This window comes from Myotis lucifugus, unplaced genomic scaffold (genome assembly GCF_000147115.1).
Source record: "Myotis lucifugus unplaced genomic scaffold, Myoluc2.0 scaffold_66, whole genome shotgun sequence".
In the NCBI taxonomy this organism is placed as follows: Eukaryota; Metazoa; Chordata; class Mammalia; order Chiroptera; family Vespertilionidae; genus Myotis; species Myotis lucifugus.
This window is the reverse complement of record NW_005871114.1, coordinates 3,635,554-3,648,819: the sequence shown is the minus strand read 5'-3', so window position 1 is coordinate 3,648,819 and position 13,266 is coordinate 3,635,554. Positions and strand designations below refer to the sequence as shown.

Genomic DNA, 13,266 nt, shown 5'->3' with positions numbered 1-13,266 from the left:
TTCCCCTACCTGGCTCAACCTCCTGTCTCCATCCTGGCCTCAGATGGCCCCCTTTGCTCCTGGAGGCTCTGTCCTCCCCACCCAGCCTGGAGGTCCCAAGGGGAGGTTATGGCTTCTCAGAGACTCCCCAGCAGCCCTGTCACTCGTGTTCAAAGAATTTTTCTTTTTAATTTGGCTGCTTTGTTCTAAAATTACTGCTTATAATCTAATTTCTTGCCATCAGTTAGCCCTCTAAGGAAGGGGTTCTCAACCTTCTGGCCCTTTAAATACAGTTCCTCATGTTGTGACCCAACCATAAAATTATTTTCATTGCCACTTCATAACTGTAATGTTGCTACTGTTATGAATCGTAATGTAAATATTTGATATGCAGGTTGGTCTTAGGCGACCCCTGTGAAAGGGTCGTTCGACTGCCAAAGGGGTCGCGACCCACAGGTTGAGAACCGCTGCTCTAAAGGAAACTAGAGTTACCCTGCTATTTCTAAAAATTCAACCAATTAAATTTCAGGATTAGAACCATGGTCCCTTTGTTTATTTCATAGTTGCTATGTAAATAGTTTTTAATAATCACTGAGTGGAACACAGCAGTGGTGAGTATTAACATTTTTAAATGAAATACAGTGATTTAGTAGGGGTAGAGTGAGACCTAGAGAGTATTTTTAGCAGCTTCCCCCAACCTTTGAGTGATTCTAAGTCAGGTGGTCAAGGATCTCGCTTTCAGAAACACAGCTCTGTGAGATTGACAACCTCAGCTTTGCAACTGTTTAGTTGTCCCAGTTGCTATTTTTCAGCAGGCATTGCAAACTAGCCAGATGTGCTTACCCACAACCAAATGGAAGACCAGAAACCAGGGGGGCATGCGTTGCTTCTCTTCAAGGCCGTTTAGTCACGGTCAAGCCCATCTCAAATGGCAGAGCCTGGCCCAGCTGGAGGAATGAATCCTTCAGCACCTCCAAAACTGTGAGGTCTACTGGTGTTGGCATCTCTGCCACGAAAGGTTTTATTGTAATCAGTACTCATGAGTCAGACATTGCCGTTGTCTTAGGGTCCTTATACGTGTGTGTGTGTGTGTGTGTGTGTGTGTGTGTGTGTGTGTGTTCGTAAGCCATTGCTTTCATTTTGCAGAGTCTTTCCCGGTTGTCTGTGTATGTATGTGAGCCTACGATGGAAAGAGTGACAGTGTTTTCAGAAAATAATTTATTTGGAATTGGAGTACTGAATACTTAGACGCAGTGGTGAACACAGAAATGAATGCTTTGTATCTGAACCCCGAATGCTATCATGTTTTAAGGAGGTAAACCTATATTCCAAATTTCTTCGGGCCTCCTTCCAGACCTCACTTCTTGCTCATTCCTCCACAGAGGACTCAGGTGCTCAGAGATGAACTGTTAGTGCCCTCACCAGTGTCCCAGCCCTAAAGCTCAAATGTCTCACAGGTAGCTTTCTTTTAAGTTTGTCTCAGTTCAAAGATTACTTGAAAGTTTTCTCACTAACAGTGTGTTGACATTAGTATTATACATATATGTGTGTGTGTGTGTGTGTATGTATATATGTATATGTGTGTATATATATGTGTGTGTGTGTATATATTATATATATATATATATATAGCATCATATATGTGTTAGCATATACAGTATCAGGGGACCACCTACAAATAAGCACATGTCTACCCAAGGAGCATCTCATAGCCATTTAAGGTCTTAACCTCTATCTACCTCTATTAACCTGTGTAGGTATCTATGTATATATCTACCTCCTTCCACACAAAAATTTGTAGATGCCTATGAGAATAAATATAAATAATTGAAGATATTAAGGAAAATAAGTTAGGGAGAAATAATACAAAAATGTATGCTCTACATTCTTTATAGTGACTTAATTTTGTTCTGAGATTCATAATGGCCAGAGGGAAGATGGAGTCATGATTTATCACAAGTTTCACAATATTTGTAAGAAAAATCAAACAGATGTTTGGGAAAACCTTTTCTTCATATTGAGATCTGGCAAAAATTCATTCCTTAAATCCTACTGTAAGGGAAATATCATCCCTGAATAGAAAAAATAATGCATTTCATATGGCTCTTTTTTTATAACAACCTTTACTTGTTTTGGGGTGGGGTGTTAATTAAACGTGTCCACCTTTCTAAAATACCTTCAGGAGTGTTACCTTTGGTTGAGCCTCAGAGACCAAGCCTCTGAGCTTTCCCTTCGCCTTCACCATCTTTTCCTTTTGCTGGGGGTTCCTTCAAGTGATAAATTTCTTACCTAATCCTGTCACCTCTCATGACATTTTTATTTCCAGCCTTCTGCTTATTCTCTTGTTCTCTTCCTAATGGTTTTATCTTCTACATCCTAAGAACATTTCTCTTCCGCTTCCCATTTTCCAGATCCTGCTTCTAAGCACTCTTAGGAGGAGGGAGAAAAGCTCAAAAATGTAAATATTTCTTTTACAAAACCTGTGAAGCCATGTTGAAATGCTCACATTGTAACCTCTGTGTCCCAGTACCAGGAACAGTTTCTTTAGCCCAAGTGACTGCGACTCTGAAATGAAGCGCTGGACACACGAGGCGGGCGTGGGGTGTTTGATAAAGTCACTGAAAGCAGACCAGCAGGCACTGTTTCCAGGACTTGGGAATCCATTCTGGGTCCAGAGCCTCATACTGACGTTGTAAATACAATCCTGACAATAATGACATTAGTAATATTTAACATGCTATTATTTATTGAGAGCCACTTTTAAGAAACTTTGTCGTAATATTTTACATATGTTACATTATTTAATCCTGACAGCAGTTGCATTTTCCTCGTGATCTCTCGCCCAGCAGGGCCAGGATGTAACCTCAGGCTAACAGGCTCCGAAGTCCACACACCACCCAGATATGATTTAGAAGCTGCCGGTTGTTGAGGAAAGTGCTAGGTTAATTAAAAGCAAGAACTTGCCAGAAGCAAGCTTAAAAGTCTAGATGTTATTAGAGAGCAGCTATAGTTAGTCCTTTGGAAAAGGTACACATTTTCTCTGATCTTACAAAATTAATTTAGGCTTATCACCTGATGAAGTATGTTCATGTAATCATATTAACTTTGTAGGAAGTCATGAAGGGTTATTAAGAAAATACACTTGTCCCCTAATAGGATATTTTCATCAGGGAACATTAGAAAAGTGTTTATCCATCAATTTATGGTTTCTAACTGGAGGCTGCTACAGAAGCCCTCAGGGGTGGAATACAAACTTTCCTTCTCTTTTTACTCCGTTGTCCTCTCAAGACATATGACTTGTTTGACAAGGTAGTTTCTTTACCGGTAAACCACATCTTTGACATTTAGTTAATGTTATTTGGTTCCTAAATAAATCTTTAACTTCCACCTTATTCCTTTTTGTAAACCCACAGAAACGTGTCTCCTGAGAGGGTCAGGTACAGAAGTGCATAAAATCCACTAAGAGACAAAGCTGCTAGGTTCCTTCTCTAAAGGAACTTATTTCTTTACAGACAATTGTCAGTTTTATCTGGACGCTTGTCCCTGGAAGAATGCTTTGTAATGGAATATTAACACTGAGCATTCGTTCTTTTGTTCTGAAAAGAAGAAAGGAAGGGAGGGAGGGAGGGAGGGAGGGAGGGAGGGAGGGAGGGAGGGAGGGAGGAACTGACTCCAAGAAAGGGTGTCTATACCCTCTCCCAGCTCCCACCATCTCTGAGCAGCAGAAATGGGCTCCAGAAAAGCTTAGAGTTTTCCTTTCCAGACACTATTCTTCATAATTAATGCTTGAAGGGGTTTTGGTTTTTTTGTGGGTGTTTGTTTTTTTGGCTGGAAAATACTTGATTTAGTTCAGAACTCAAACTAAACAAAATATGGGAAACACCATTTCTCTTGCTAAATGAAAATCAGAAATTTAAGTCCAGCTTAACATATGTTGTGTTTCATGGGTACTAACACTTCCCAATTGAATCCTTTTTGTACTTTAAAAACAAAACAAAACAAAAACAAAAATGATGACATGGAGAATGTGGAAATGGTTCCAAAGAAAGGAAATAAAAAGATTAAAGGGCTTGGATGTGGTCTAAAGAAAGCCCCTCTAGAGGAACAGCTGGGCCGGGTTAGGCTCAGGAACGGAAGTGGGGAAGGAGAGGTGGGAGGGAAGAAACCTCCGTCTTCCTATACTTAATCATAGTGGTATACTTCACTGAGCCAGATGCTGTGCTGTGTGCTTTACGAGCATTATTTTATTTGAACTTCATCATTTATCTGTGAAATGGGTATTGTCTTTTTGCCAGTAACTGATAGGTAAAGTGAGGCTCAGAGAAGTTGAGTGATTTGACTAGGTCACCCAGCAAATAGGTGGTGGAGCTGACCATTAGACGTAGAGTGATTCTAGAGGGCGTGTTCCTAATCACATGCTATATGTGGGGGGCCTGGGCATCAGTATAGTATATGTAAGAGGACACAAGTATTGGTTTTCCATTGTACTGAGAGCAATTTCATAAGGATGGAACTAAGTGTCTACAAAGGACTTTTTTTTCTTTCTTTCTTCACCTTTTTATGTGGAAATGGAACATTAAGTGCATAAAGTAGAATGTATTTTTGCACAGAGCAACCAGATCTCGATTTCTAATAACTTTCTTCAAGAGAAAAAAGCAAAGCTCCTTGGAGAAGTGGCTGATTCTAAGACAGGGGCTGGAAACACACAAGATGAGCCAGGAACATGTTGTTGTGCCAGAAAGTAGAGATGTGCTTAGAAAAACAACAAAACAGACTGTCAACATGACTTACCCCGTGGACGCTGACCTGGCCGAGGGAGTGTTGGTCATGGGCTGTTTTTTAAAAAAGTACACAAGAGCCGACTGCAAAAGCTCCCAATGGCCAATTTGAGCAAAATAAAGTAGCATTAGATTATAACCTAAAGTGTTAAATAAATATGCACGAGTTCATATTTATAAATGATAAATAAACAAATGGGGGAGAAGGGATAATTCCAAATAACTTATTAGATACTCTGCCCTGTAGGAGGTAGAGCATAACTCCTCACTCCTTACACGTGGGCTACGCCTAGTGACTTCCTTCCAAAGAGGACAGTATAGAGAGGAGGTTTTTAAATAAAAAACAGCCCATGACCAGCACCCTCTCACCCAGGTCAGCGTCAACGGGGGTAAGTCATGTTGACAGTCTGTTCCCTGGATATAACGTGATGAGAATGGCACTCCCTCTGTGGGCTTCCTGCCCAGAACCTCGGACCCCAGTCTACTTATAAGAAAAATATCAGGCAAATTCTAATTGAGGGACATTCTACAAAATACCTGAGCAGTGTCTCTCAAAACTGTCAAGATCATCAAAAACAAGGAAAGGCTGAGAAACCATCATGTCTAAGAGGAGCCTAAAGAAACAGGACAACTAAATATAATGTGGTGTCCTGGATGGAGTCCTGGAACAGAAAAAGGACATGGGTAAAAAAATGAAGGAAATCTAAATAGAGTATGGACTGTTGTGAATAGTAATGTATAAGTATTGGTTTATGAATTGTGTCAAATATACCATCCTTAATATAAGATGTTAATAATAGTGGAAAGTGGATGCAGAGGTATACTCACTTTGCAATTTCTCTACATATCTAAAACTATTCTAAAATTTAACATTTCCTTAAAAACTAATGTATTTGAATAATTATCAAGTAAATATGTACATAACTACCACCCAGAGTGGAAACATTACCAGCTCCCATAAACCCCTTATTTCCCTTCTTAATTATGTCACCAATTCCCCCCCTAGAGAAAAATTCACTGCTGTCAATTTTATGATAATACGTCCTGCTTTTCTTTATAATTTTACCACTATTATGCATTTCTACATTTTTTCCTGATTTAGAAATTTACATGTATATAAATGTAGTATTATTTCTTGTGTGTCTTGCTTACAATTTGCCCAGGTTGTTGCACATAGTTAGCTGTTGGGTGTTATTTTCATTGCTGTGCAGAATTACATTGTATGAGTACGCCATATTTTATCCATTTTATCGTTGCTGAACATTTGGGTTGTTTCCAGGGTGGGTAATCTGAAAGGATATTCTCACCATCAGATTTGTGAGATCTCCTATAGGTTTCTTTCCTTTTTTTAAGGATATCTATTTATGTGAGGCGAGGAGGAAGACCTGCTATTTGGAAGCAGGACTGGGATCTTGCTCGGGGACCAGAATCTAGACTGAGTCCAAGAAGCCCAGTGCTGCTGCTGCTCATGCTTCCCCAAGAGGCAGTGGGCTGCCCAAGTGCCTCAGGACGATGGGAACATTCCTTCCCAGACATGTGTGGACCTGCTCCTTCTCAGTTTTACTCACCCCTTTGCTTGTAATGTGTGTGGGTCAAACAGCAGAAACCTCGCTCTTACTAACAATCCCTCATGCTTTGAAGAGAATGAATCTCTCTTGGGCATGTTCCTACCCAGGCGACCAGCTAGAAAGGAGGCAGTGATCTCCCTTGCCTTCCCCCCTCTCCACCCTCAGGTTTTTCTTGCTCTAAAAACACAGGTTCCTCACTCAGGGAAGGAAACATGCTAACTTTTCTAAGCAGACAAGTCCTTTGTGTGCACGCGCGTGTGCACACACACCCAGTGAGAATCTCAGGTTGTGTCAGGGAGACCTGTTTTGCTCCTCTGGCCACCATGACTCTATTTCCCAGCGAGTGTCTTTGAACTAATTGTGTTTGATTTTTAACAGAGGCTCTTCTCAGGCCAGCTTATTAAGTCTTGGTTTGCCTACGTTAGCCCTGCTGTATTCAGGTCATGACTCTTGTTAATGATCAAATTGAAGGCAAAAGAACCTAGTGATGAAGGTTCCAGGCCAAAGAGTCAGACAGACCAGAATCCTGCCTCAGGTAGGCCTCTTCTGAGCTTGGGTAACCTGGAGTGAGTTACCCACCCCTTCTGAACCTCAGGTGTCTTCGTAGGATTTAAAAAAAAAAATAGCAAGAAACCTTACTTCGAAAGTAGGGTCAAGTGCAAAAATGTATGTAAGAATATTTAACACAGTTCCTGACACAAAAGGGAAAATGAATACATAATGATGATTGCTGTTGACGTTAAAATACATAACTAATCTAGTAATTTCTTTCCTTATCCCTGTGTTTATAATATCACTATATATAAGGTTTTAGAATACAAGGATAGCTATAAGAAATTACTGTGACTTTTAGCATTTTATGCTTTCTATGCTAATTTGAATTCATAGTGGAATAAAAAATGCTGTCCAGTGTCAGTGAAAGGCTTTGTGTTGTTCTCACTTCTGCTTATAAGACAGACCAAATTTGTATCTCTTTCCATCAGGTTTGTAATTGGAGATTTGCTGGATACAGAAAATGACATCTTTGAGCAGCCCAAAGAGTGGGACCCTCATGGATTAGAAGAGCCACAGAAGGCCTTTGACCACGGGATAGAGCTCATCCCATGGTACGTGCTGTCCATCCGAGCTGACGTGCACCAGTTCCTGCTGCAGGGGGCCACGGTCATCCACTATGATCAGGACACACACCTCTCTGCCCGCTGCTTCCTCCAACTTCAGCCTGACAATAGCACCTTGACCTGGATAAAGCCCACCACGGCCTCCCCAGCCAGTGCAAAAGCAAAACTTGGTATGCCTGCTGCCACGTCCGAGCCTGGCAAATTCCCGTTACTGGGCAATGCTGGATTAAGTGGCCTGGCGGAGGGGGTCTTGGATCTGTTTTCCGTAAAGGCTGTGTACATGGGGCACCCTAGCATTGATATACACACTGTGTGTGTTCAGAACAAACTGAGTAGCATGTTTCTCTCGGAGACTGGTGTGACACTGCTCTATGGGCTTCAGACCACGGACAATAGATTACTGCACTTTGTGGCACCAAAGCACACAGCTAAAATGCTCTTCAGTGGATTGTTGGAACTCACTAAAGCTGTGAGAAAGATGAGGAAGTTCCCTGACCAAAGACAGCAGTGGCTGCGGAAACAGTACGTCAGCCTCTATCAGGTAAGGGGTGTGACCTTCCCTCTCTCCTCAATAGCATCATTCTCCAGGTATAAATCTTGGCAACTAGACCACCAGGGCTCATTCTCCCAGCTCAGTCACTTCCTACCTGAGTGTTAGTGGGCAGCTTTTACTTAGCCTCTCTGTGCTCAGTCTTTATCTATAAAATGAGAATAACAGCAATACCTATTCATAGGGTGGCTCTAAGGTTTCATTGAGTTAATATGTGTAAAGGCATAATGTAAATTCATATATATAAAGGATATTGGCTCATAGTAAGTCCTATTATTATTTGGTAAGAAAATAGTGACTGTGGTCATTGTACCTCTCACATCTGGAAAGAAACCAGTTAATGTAAAAGCATTTTCCCTTAAAGTTTCCATTGAAAGCATTGTGATCTGAACACTTTTGTTATTAATTAGGGACTAACTGATACATTGGAAACCTTGGCTTTGGGAATACAAATCCTGCTCCACCACCTAATATGCTACGTGACTCTTGGGAAGTTATTTAACTGACTGTATTTCTAACTATAGAACTTCTAAGGTCAACAGAAACTTTCCCAAGTGTGGGATAACTCACGTGGAGTTCCTCCCAACAAGGTTCGCAGTGGAAGCAGCTTTGGGAGGTAGTTCCTCACAGTCGGCTGCTGAACCTGAGTCTCTCATTAACCCTAAATTATCAGGTACGGTCACACCCCCCACTGTGTTCAGGACTGACAGTGGGACTGGGCTGAAGGAGGTGGTGAGAAGAGACACCGTGCTTGTGGAGAAAGCTGGGCAGAGACTGGAAACAGTCACAGGCCCCGCTACAAGGCGACACTGTAGATAGCATTGTCAAACGAGCTGTATCAAAGCAATCGGTTTCTCTTTTTTATGTTTTTCTATCTCTGGGAGAAGGAGGGGACTTAACTTTTTTACTAGTGTCACAGAACAAATAGAACTATGACTTAAAGTACTAAAACGACTGATTTCACGTACTTTCCACAGTTCTAACATGTTTCTGACAAGTAGACACATTTCCCCTGCGGGATGTAAAGAGAGGTGCATATAATTCTCCTGCTTTCCCGCTTCCTCGTGCCCATGCAATACCTCTGAAGAGAGATCATGTCCTGAATAAGTACCTTGATTAATTAATTAATAAGCACATAGGCCTACATACACGGGTATGCTAATGCTGCACAGCACAAAGCCAGTTTTAGTTAATTCATCTAAAGTGGGAACCAGAATACCTGCTTCCTATCTACTCCACAGGGAGCTTTCAGTGCTGTCAGCTGCTTGGAGGAAGGGTCTTCAGGAGCGATTATGAATATTGATTTTTACTTAAAATCATTCCGCAGCCTTATAGAATCATGGAAATCCAGTCAACCTGGCCATAAATTATCCAAAGTCTTTGAGCTCAATTACAACCACAGGCACAAAGCCTATGTGATTTATTGGCTCCATTTGTTTCCTTCCCAAGCTTAGAGCATAAAGTAGCTGAATTAACCCATAAAGTGTACTTGGTTTCTCAGTTTTTACTGAAAGAGGCACCAGCTCAGACCATGAACAGCTTATGAGAAGAAGGAAGAGGTGGTGCTAGAGCAAAGACACAGGAGGTAACCTGGAGCAGACAGTCCTATCAGCGGCAAACCCGGCTGCACCTCTCCCTTCCCCCACCAAACCCTGGTCCCTCCTCCCTGCATGGAACCAAGTGGTTACAGTGTAAGGGCAAAACAACTCCATATATCTCAGTCTCTTCTGAAAACAGGTGATGTTCTTCCTCAAAACGTTGTTCTACGTGAACTGCCTAGGAAGGCAGGCAACATGTCTTAGAAATAAACACTAGAGATTTCTTGGTCAACAAACTGACGATTTTCCTATTATACAGACTTGTTCTCAGACTATCTTAGGGAACATCAAAATGATGCTAATTTGGTACTCGGAGAACAAAAGGTCAAATAGGCAGCATGCAAATGCCCCTCTGGGTGACTTATAATAAGGCTTAGCACATTTAAGGCTCGGAGGATTCCCAAGTACAAAAGAAACCTATTTAAATGTATATTTAAGTTAAAGAAATGTATTTTTAAAGAAGTCTTGAGTTCTTCCAAACTTCTTTTAAGGGCCCTGCAAGAGTATTTCTTTATCTCTAATTTGGGAAGAGCTTGTATGGAAAATAATATTTCTAACATTCGAGTCCCCTTGTGTGATGAATGCATGCGACGTTACCTTCAAATAAAAGTATTTTAATTTTAGTAAATTGATCTAATGGAAATAGTAGCAGGAGATAAAAAAAAAGTCAAGAAGAAATAGTGACATTTGTAATGAAGCCTAGGAATACAGGAAAGTAAAAGAAAGTAAACCATACAGAGATTTGATGTGAAGTGTAGAGGAAAAACTAGTATCAAAAACTTTGGCTCAAGATTATCATGGGCAGAGCTAAGAACACATAATCCTGGGTATTTGGAAAGATCTCTTGGAAGCTGAGAAGGTTAAGTATAGGATTACCAGGTAGACAGACTTCTTTGGTAGTAAGCAACAGAAACAAATCTGGCTATCTTCAAAAAAAATAAGGATTTATTCAAAGGATTAGATTAGTTTAACTGTCTTCAATATATCATGTGCAAAGATATGCTAAGAGGTAAAAGTGCATGAATATCTTTTTTAAAAAAATATATTTTATTGATTTTTTACAGAGAGAAAGGGAGAAGGATAGAGAGTTAGAAACATCGATGAGAGAGAAACATCGATCAGCTGCCTCCTGCACACCTCCTACTGGGGATGTGCCCACAACCAAGGTACATGCCCTTGACCGGAATCGAACCTGGGACCTTTCAGTCCACAAGCTGATGCTCTATCTACTGAGCCAAACCCGTTAGGGCATGAATATCTTTTAAGGAATCGATTTCCTGATCCTCAACTTCCACATGAACTTTTTTCTAAAACTGAGAATGTGCTTTCATCACAGTAGTCCTTCTCCCAAATTAAAAATAGAAGGTGTATCCTTCACCCATCCCAAACAAGGTTATTGTTTTGTATAAAATGAAAGAAAGATTCTAACCACGTTTTAGATCCCAGAACATCTCCTTTAAAGATTAAACAAAGGAATCCTGCCTTTTTCAGGCCTAAGATATTTTCGTTAAGACTAAAGTCTGGCCCATGTTGGGATGTTCTGATTTAGAGAAGCCAAAGCAGTAGAGGCAGACTCATTTATACACAGAAGGTAATTGGGTCTATTACATTTCTCATTAGAGACTTCCTTTTTAGAGCAGTTTTGGTTTTACAATAAAATTGAGAGAATGGTACATTGATTTTCCATGAACCTCCCGCCAGCATGCATGCATAGGCTCCCCTATAGTCAGCATCAGGCACCAAAATGGTACATTTTCTTACAAACGATGAGCCTACATTGACACGTCATAATCACCCAAAGTCCACAGTTTACCTTAGTATTCACTCTGGGTATGTTTACTTGCCATCTGTATGTCTTCTTTGCTGAAGTATCTGTTACGGTCTTTGGCCCGTTTTTTAAATCAGGTTGATTGCCTTCTTCTTGTTGAATGTTAAGATTTCTTTGTATATTTTGGATTGCAGTCCTTTATCAGATGTTTCTTTTGCAAATATTTTCTCCCATTCGGTGGCTTGTCTTCTAATTGTCTTAATAGTATCTTTTGCAGAGTTTTAAATTTTAATGGAGTTATTAAATTTTAGAAAATGTATTAGTTAAGACCCATAGATAAAATTTTTACAAAATTTCTTTTGTATGTAGAGTATGCTATTCAGTAAGGTAGATAAAACCTATTTATGAAATTGGGTCATTGGCTACTTTGGAGCCAATTGTAGGGACCTGTTAGCCGGGACTTTCTTCAGCAAGCCTACACCAGGTGGAATGATCTCCAGCCATTTTTATTCTCGCATCACTGCATTCAAGATTCTTCTTCCAAGGAGGGAAGTTCTGATGGGTTTCTTTGGATCCTGTGTCAACCATTGGTCAAGGGATGTTAAACCCCTGACTATATCCAGGGAATAAGGGATAAAGTAAAATTGGGGTATGGTTAGAGAAAAGAGAAATGATTAATGGACAGGTATAAATCACAGATATCCACTACAAGAGAGCACCAAAAGTTTCCCACATCAAGTACCTAATTTGCTCAGCATCCTGGGATCCTGAACAGGATGCAGGAAGTGATAGGTCACAACTCAAGTCATAAAATCAGACAGTCATTGAACATTAGGAAGAAGGAGCAGGCGCGCGCGCGCACACGCGCGCACACACACACACACACACACACACGGCCTCTTTATTATTTACAAAGCAAAATCCATTTACAGCCACTTCTTTGGAACTACAAAGGAGGACTAGCCTTAAACATTTGCAGAAAATAAAGGTAGTAAATGGAAAGTATTTATGCAACCTGTGAGCTATCAATATCTTTAATTCATATGCAACTTTTTGTATTTTTATTAACTGGGTTTCCTAACTTATAGGGAGAATTTTTTACCATTATCAATTGAACTATTAATATTTAATTCAATAAATAAATTTTTGCTGCTCACTGCATGTTATATGGCATTGCCTTAGGAGAAACAGCTACTGTAGGTCACTGCCTGCCCTTCGAGTGTGTTTTTGCTGCTCCCGGCATCATACTATGCCTGGTGTTCTGAGTCCCTGGGCGCTCTATTCTCGGATATTAGTCACTTGGGAGGATGGCAGCCCAACTCTTTGAGGTGTTCCTCAGAACCCTCCAGAGTGAATTTTAGGTATGCCACATACCCTATCTTTAAATCAGACTGTCCCAAGCATCAAACAATGTGAAAATACCTAGAGTAAAACAATAAAAAATAAGGATTGATTTTACTTAAATATATTTCACACACACCCAAGTCCTCCAAAGCCCTAATTTGCAAAATATGTCTTAATGAATTTTTTTGTAGTGGTAATTCTGTATATAACCTTGGAAAATGGGAAGGGAAATTATTTTTGTTAATACCAGTTGAACATGGCCCTATTAAAGCACGTCACTGGAACTCAGCAGGGAGGTGACCAGGACTGCAGAGGATGTGATGAAATCCCCCACAGAGTCCTGAGGATTAGAAAATAGAGCCACTTGGGTGGCCAGATTGTTATTCCTCAGTGGCTGCTTTGTAAAAACAATCCCTGGGAATTTCGTGGGAGGAACGCATGTATTTACTTCCACATTGCTTGTGGAAATCACATATAAGAGGCCCAATACTTCTGCAGGAGGATGGAGCGTATGAAGCTCCAGCATGGACGCGCACTGCGGAGTCGTTTGGTCGCAGACGATG

General features: G+C 40.6%; 1 protein-coding gene across 1 annotated transcript in view; it reads left to right on the top strand.

Moving 5' to 3' along the window:
• The window catches only part of PLCE1 (phospholipase C epsilon 1), a 247,136-nt gene that overhangs the window by 175,585 nt on the left and 58,285 nt on the right, over window positions 1-13,266 (top strand). The window contains exon 7 of the mRNA XM_023754835.1: window positions 7,309-8,096. Within this exon, the coding sequence (XP_023610603.1) occupies window positions 7,309-8,096 (788 nt within the window). The remainder of the gene's footprint in view (window positions 1-7,308; window positions 8,097-13,266) is intronic.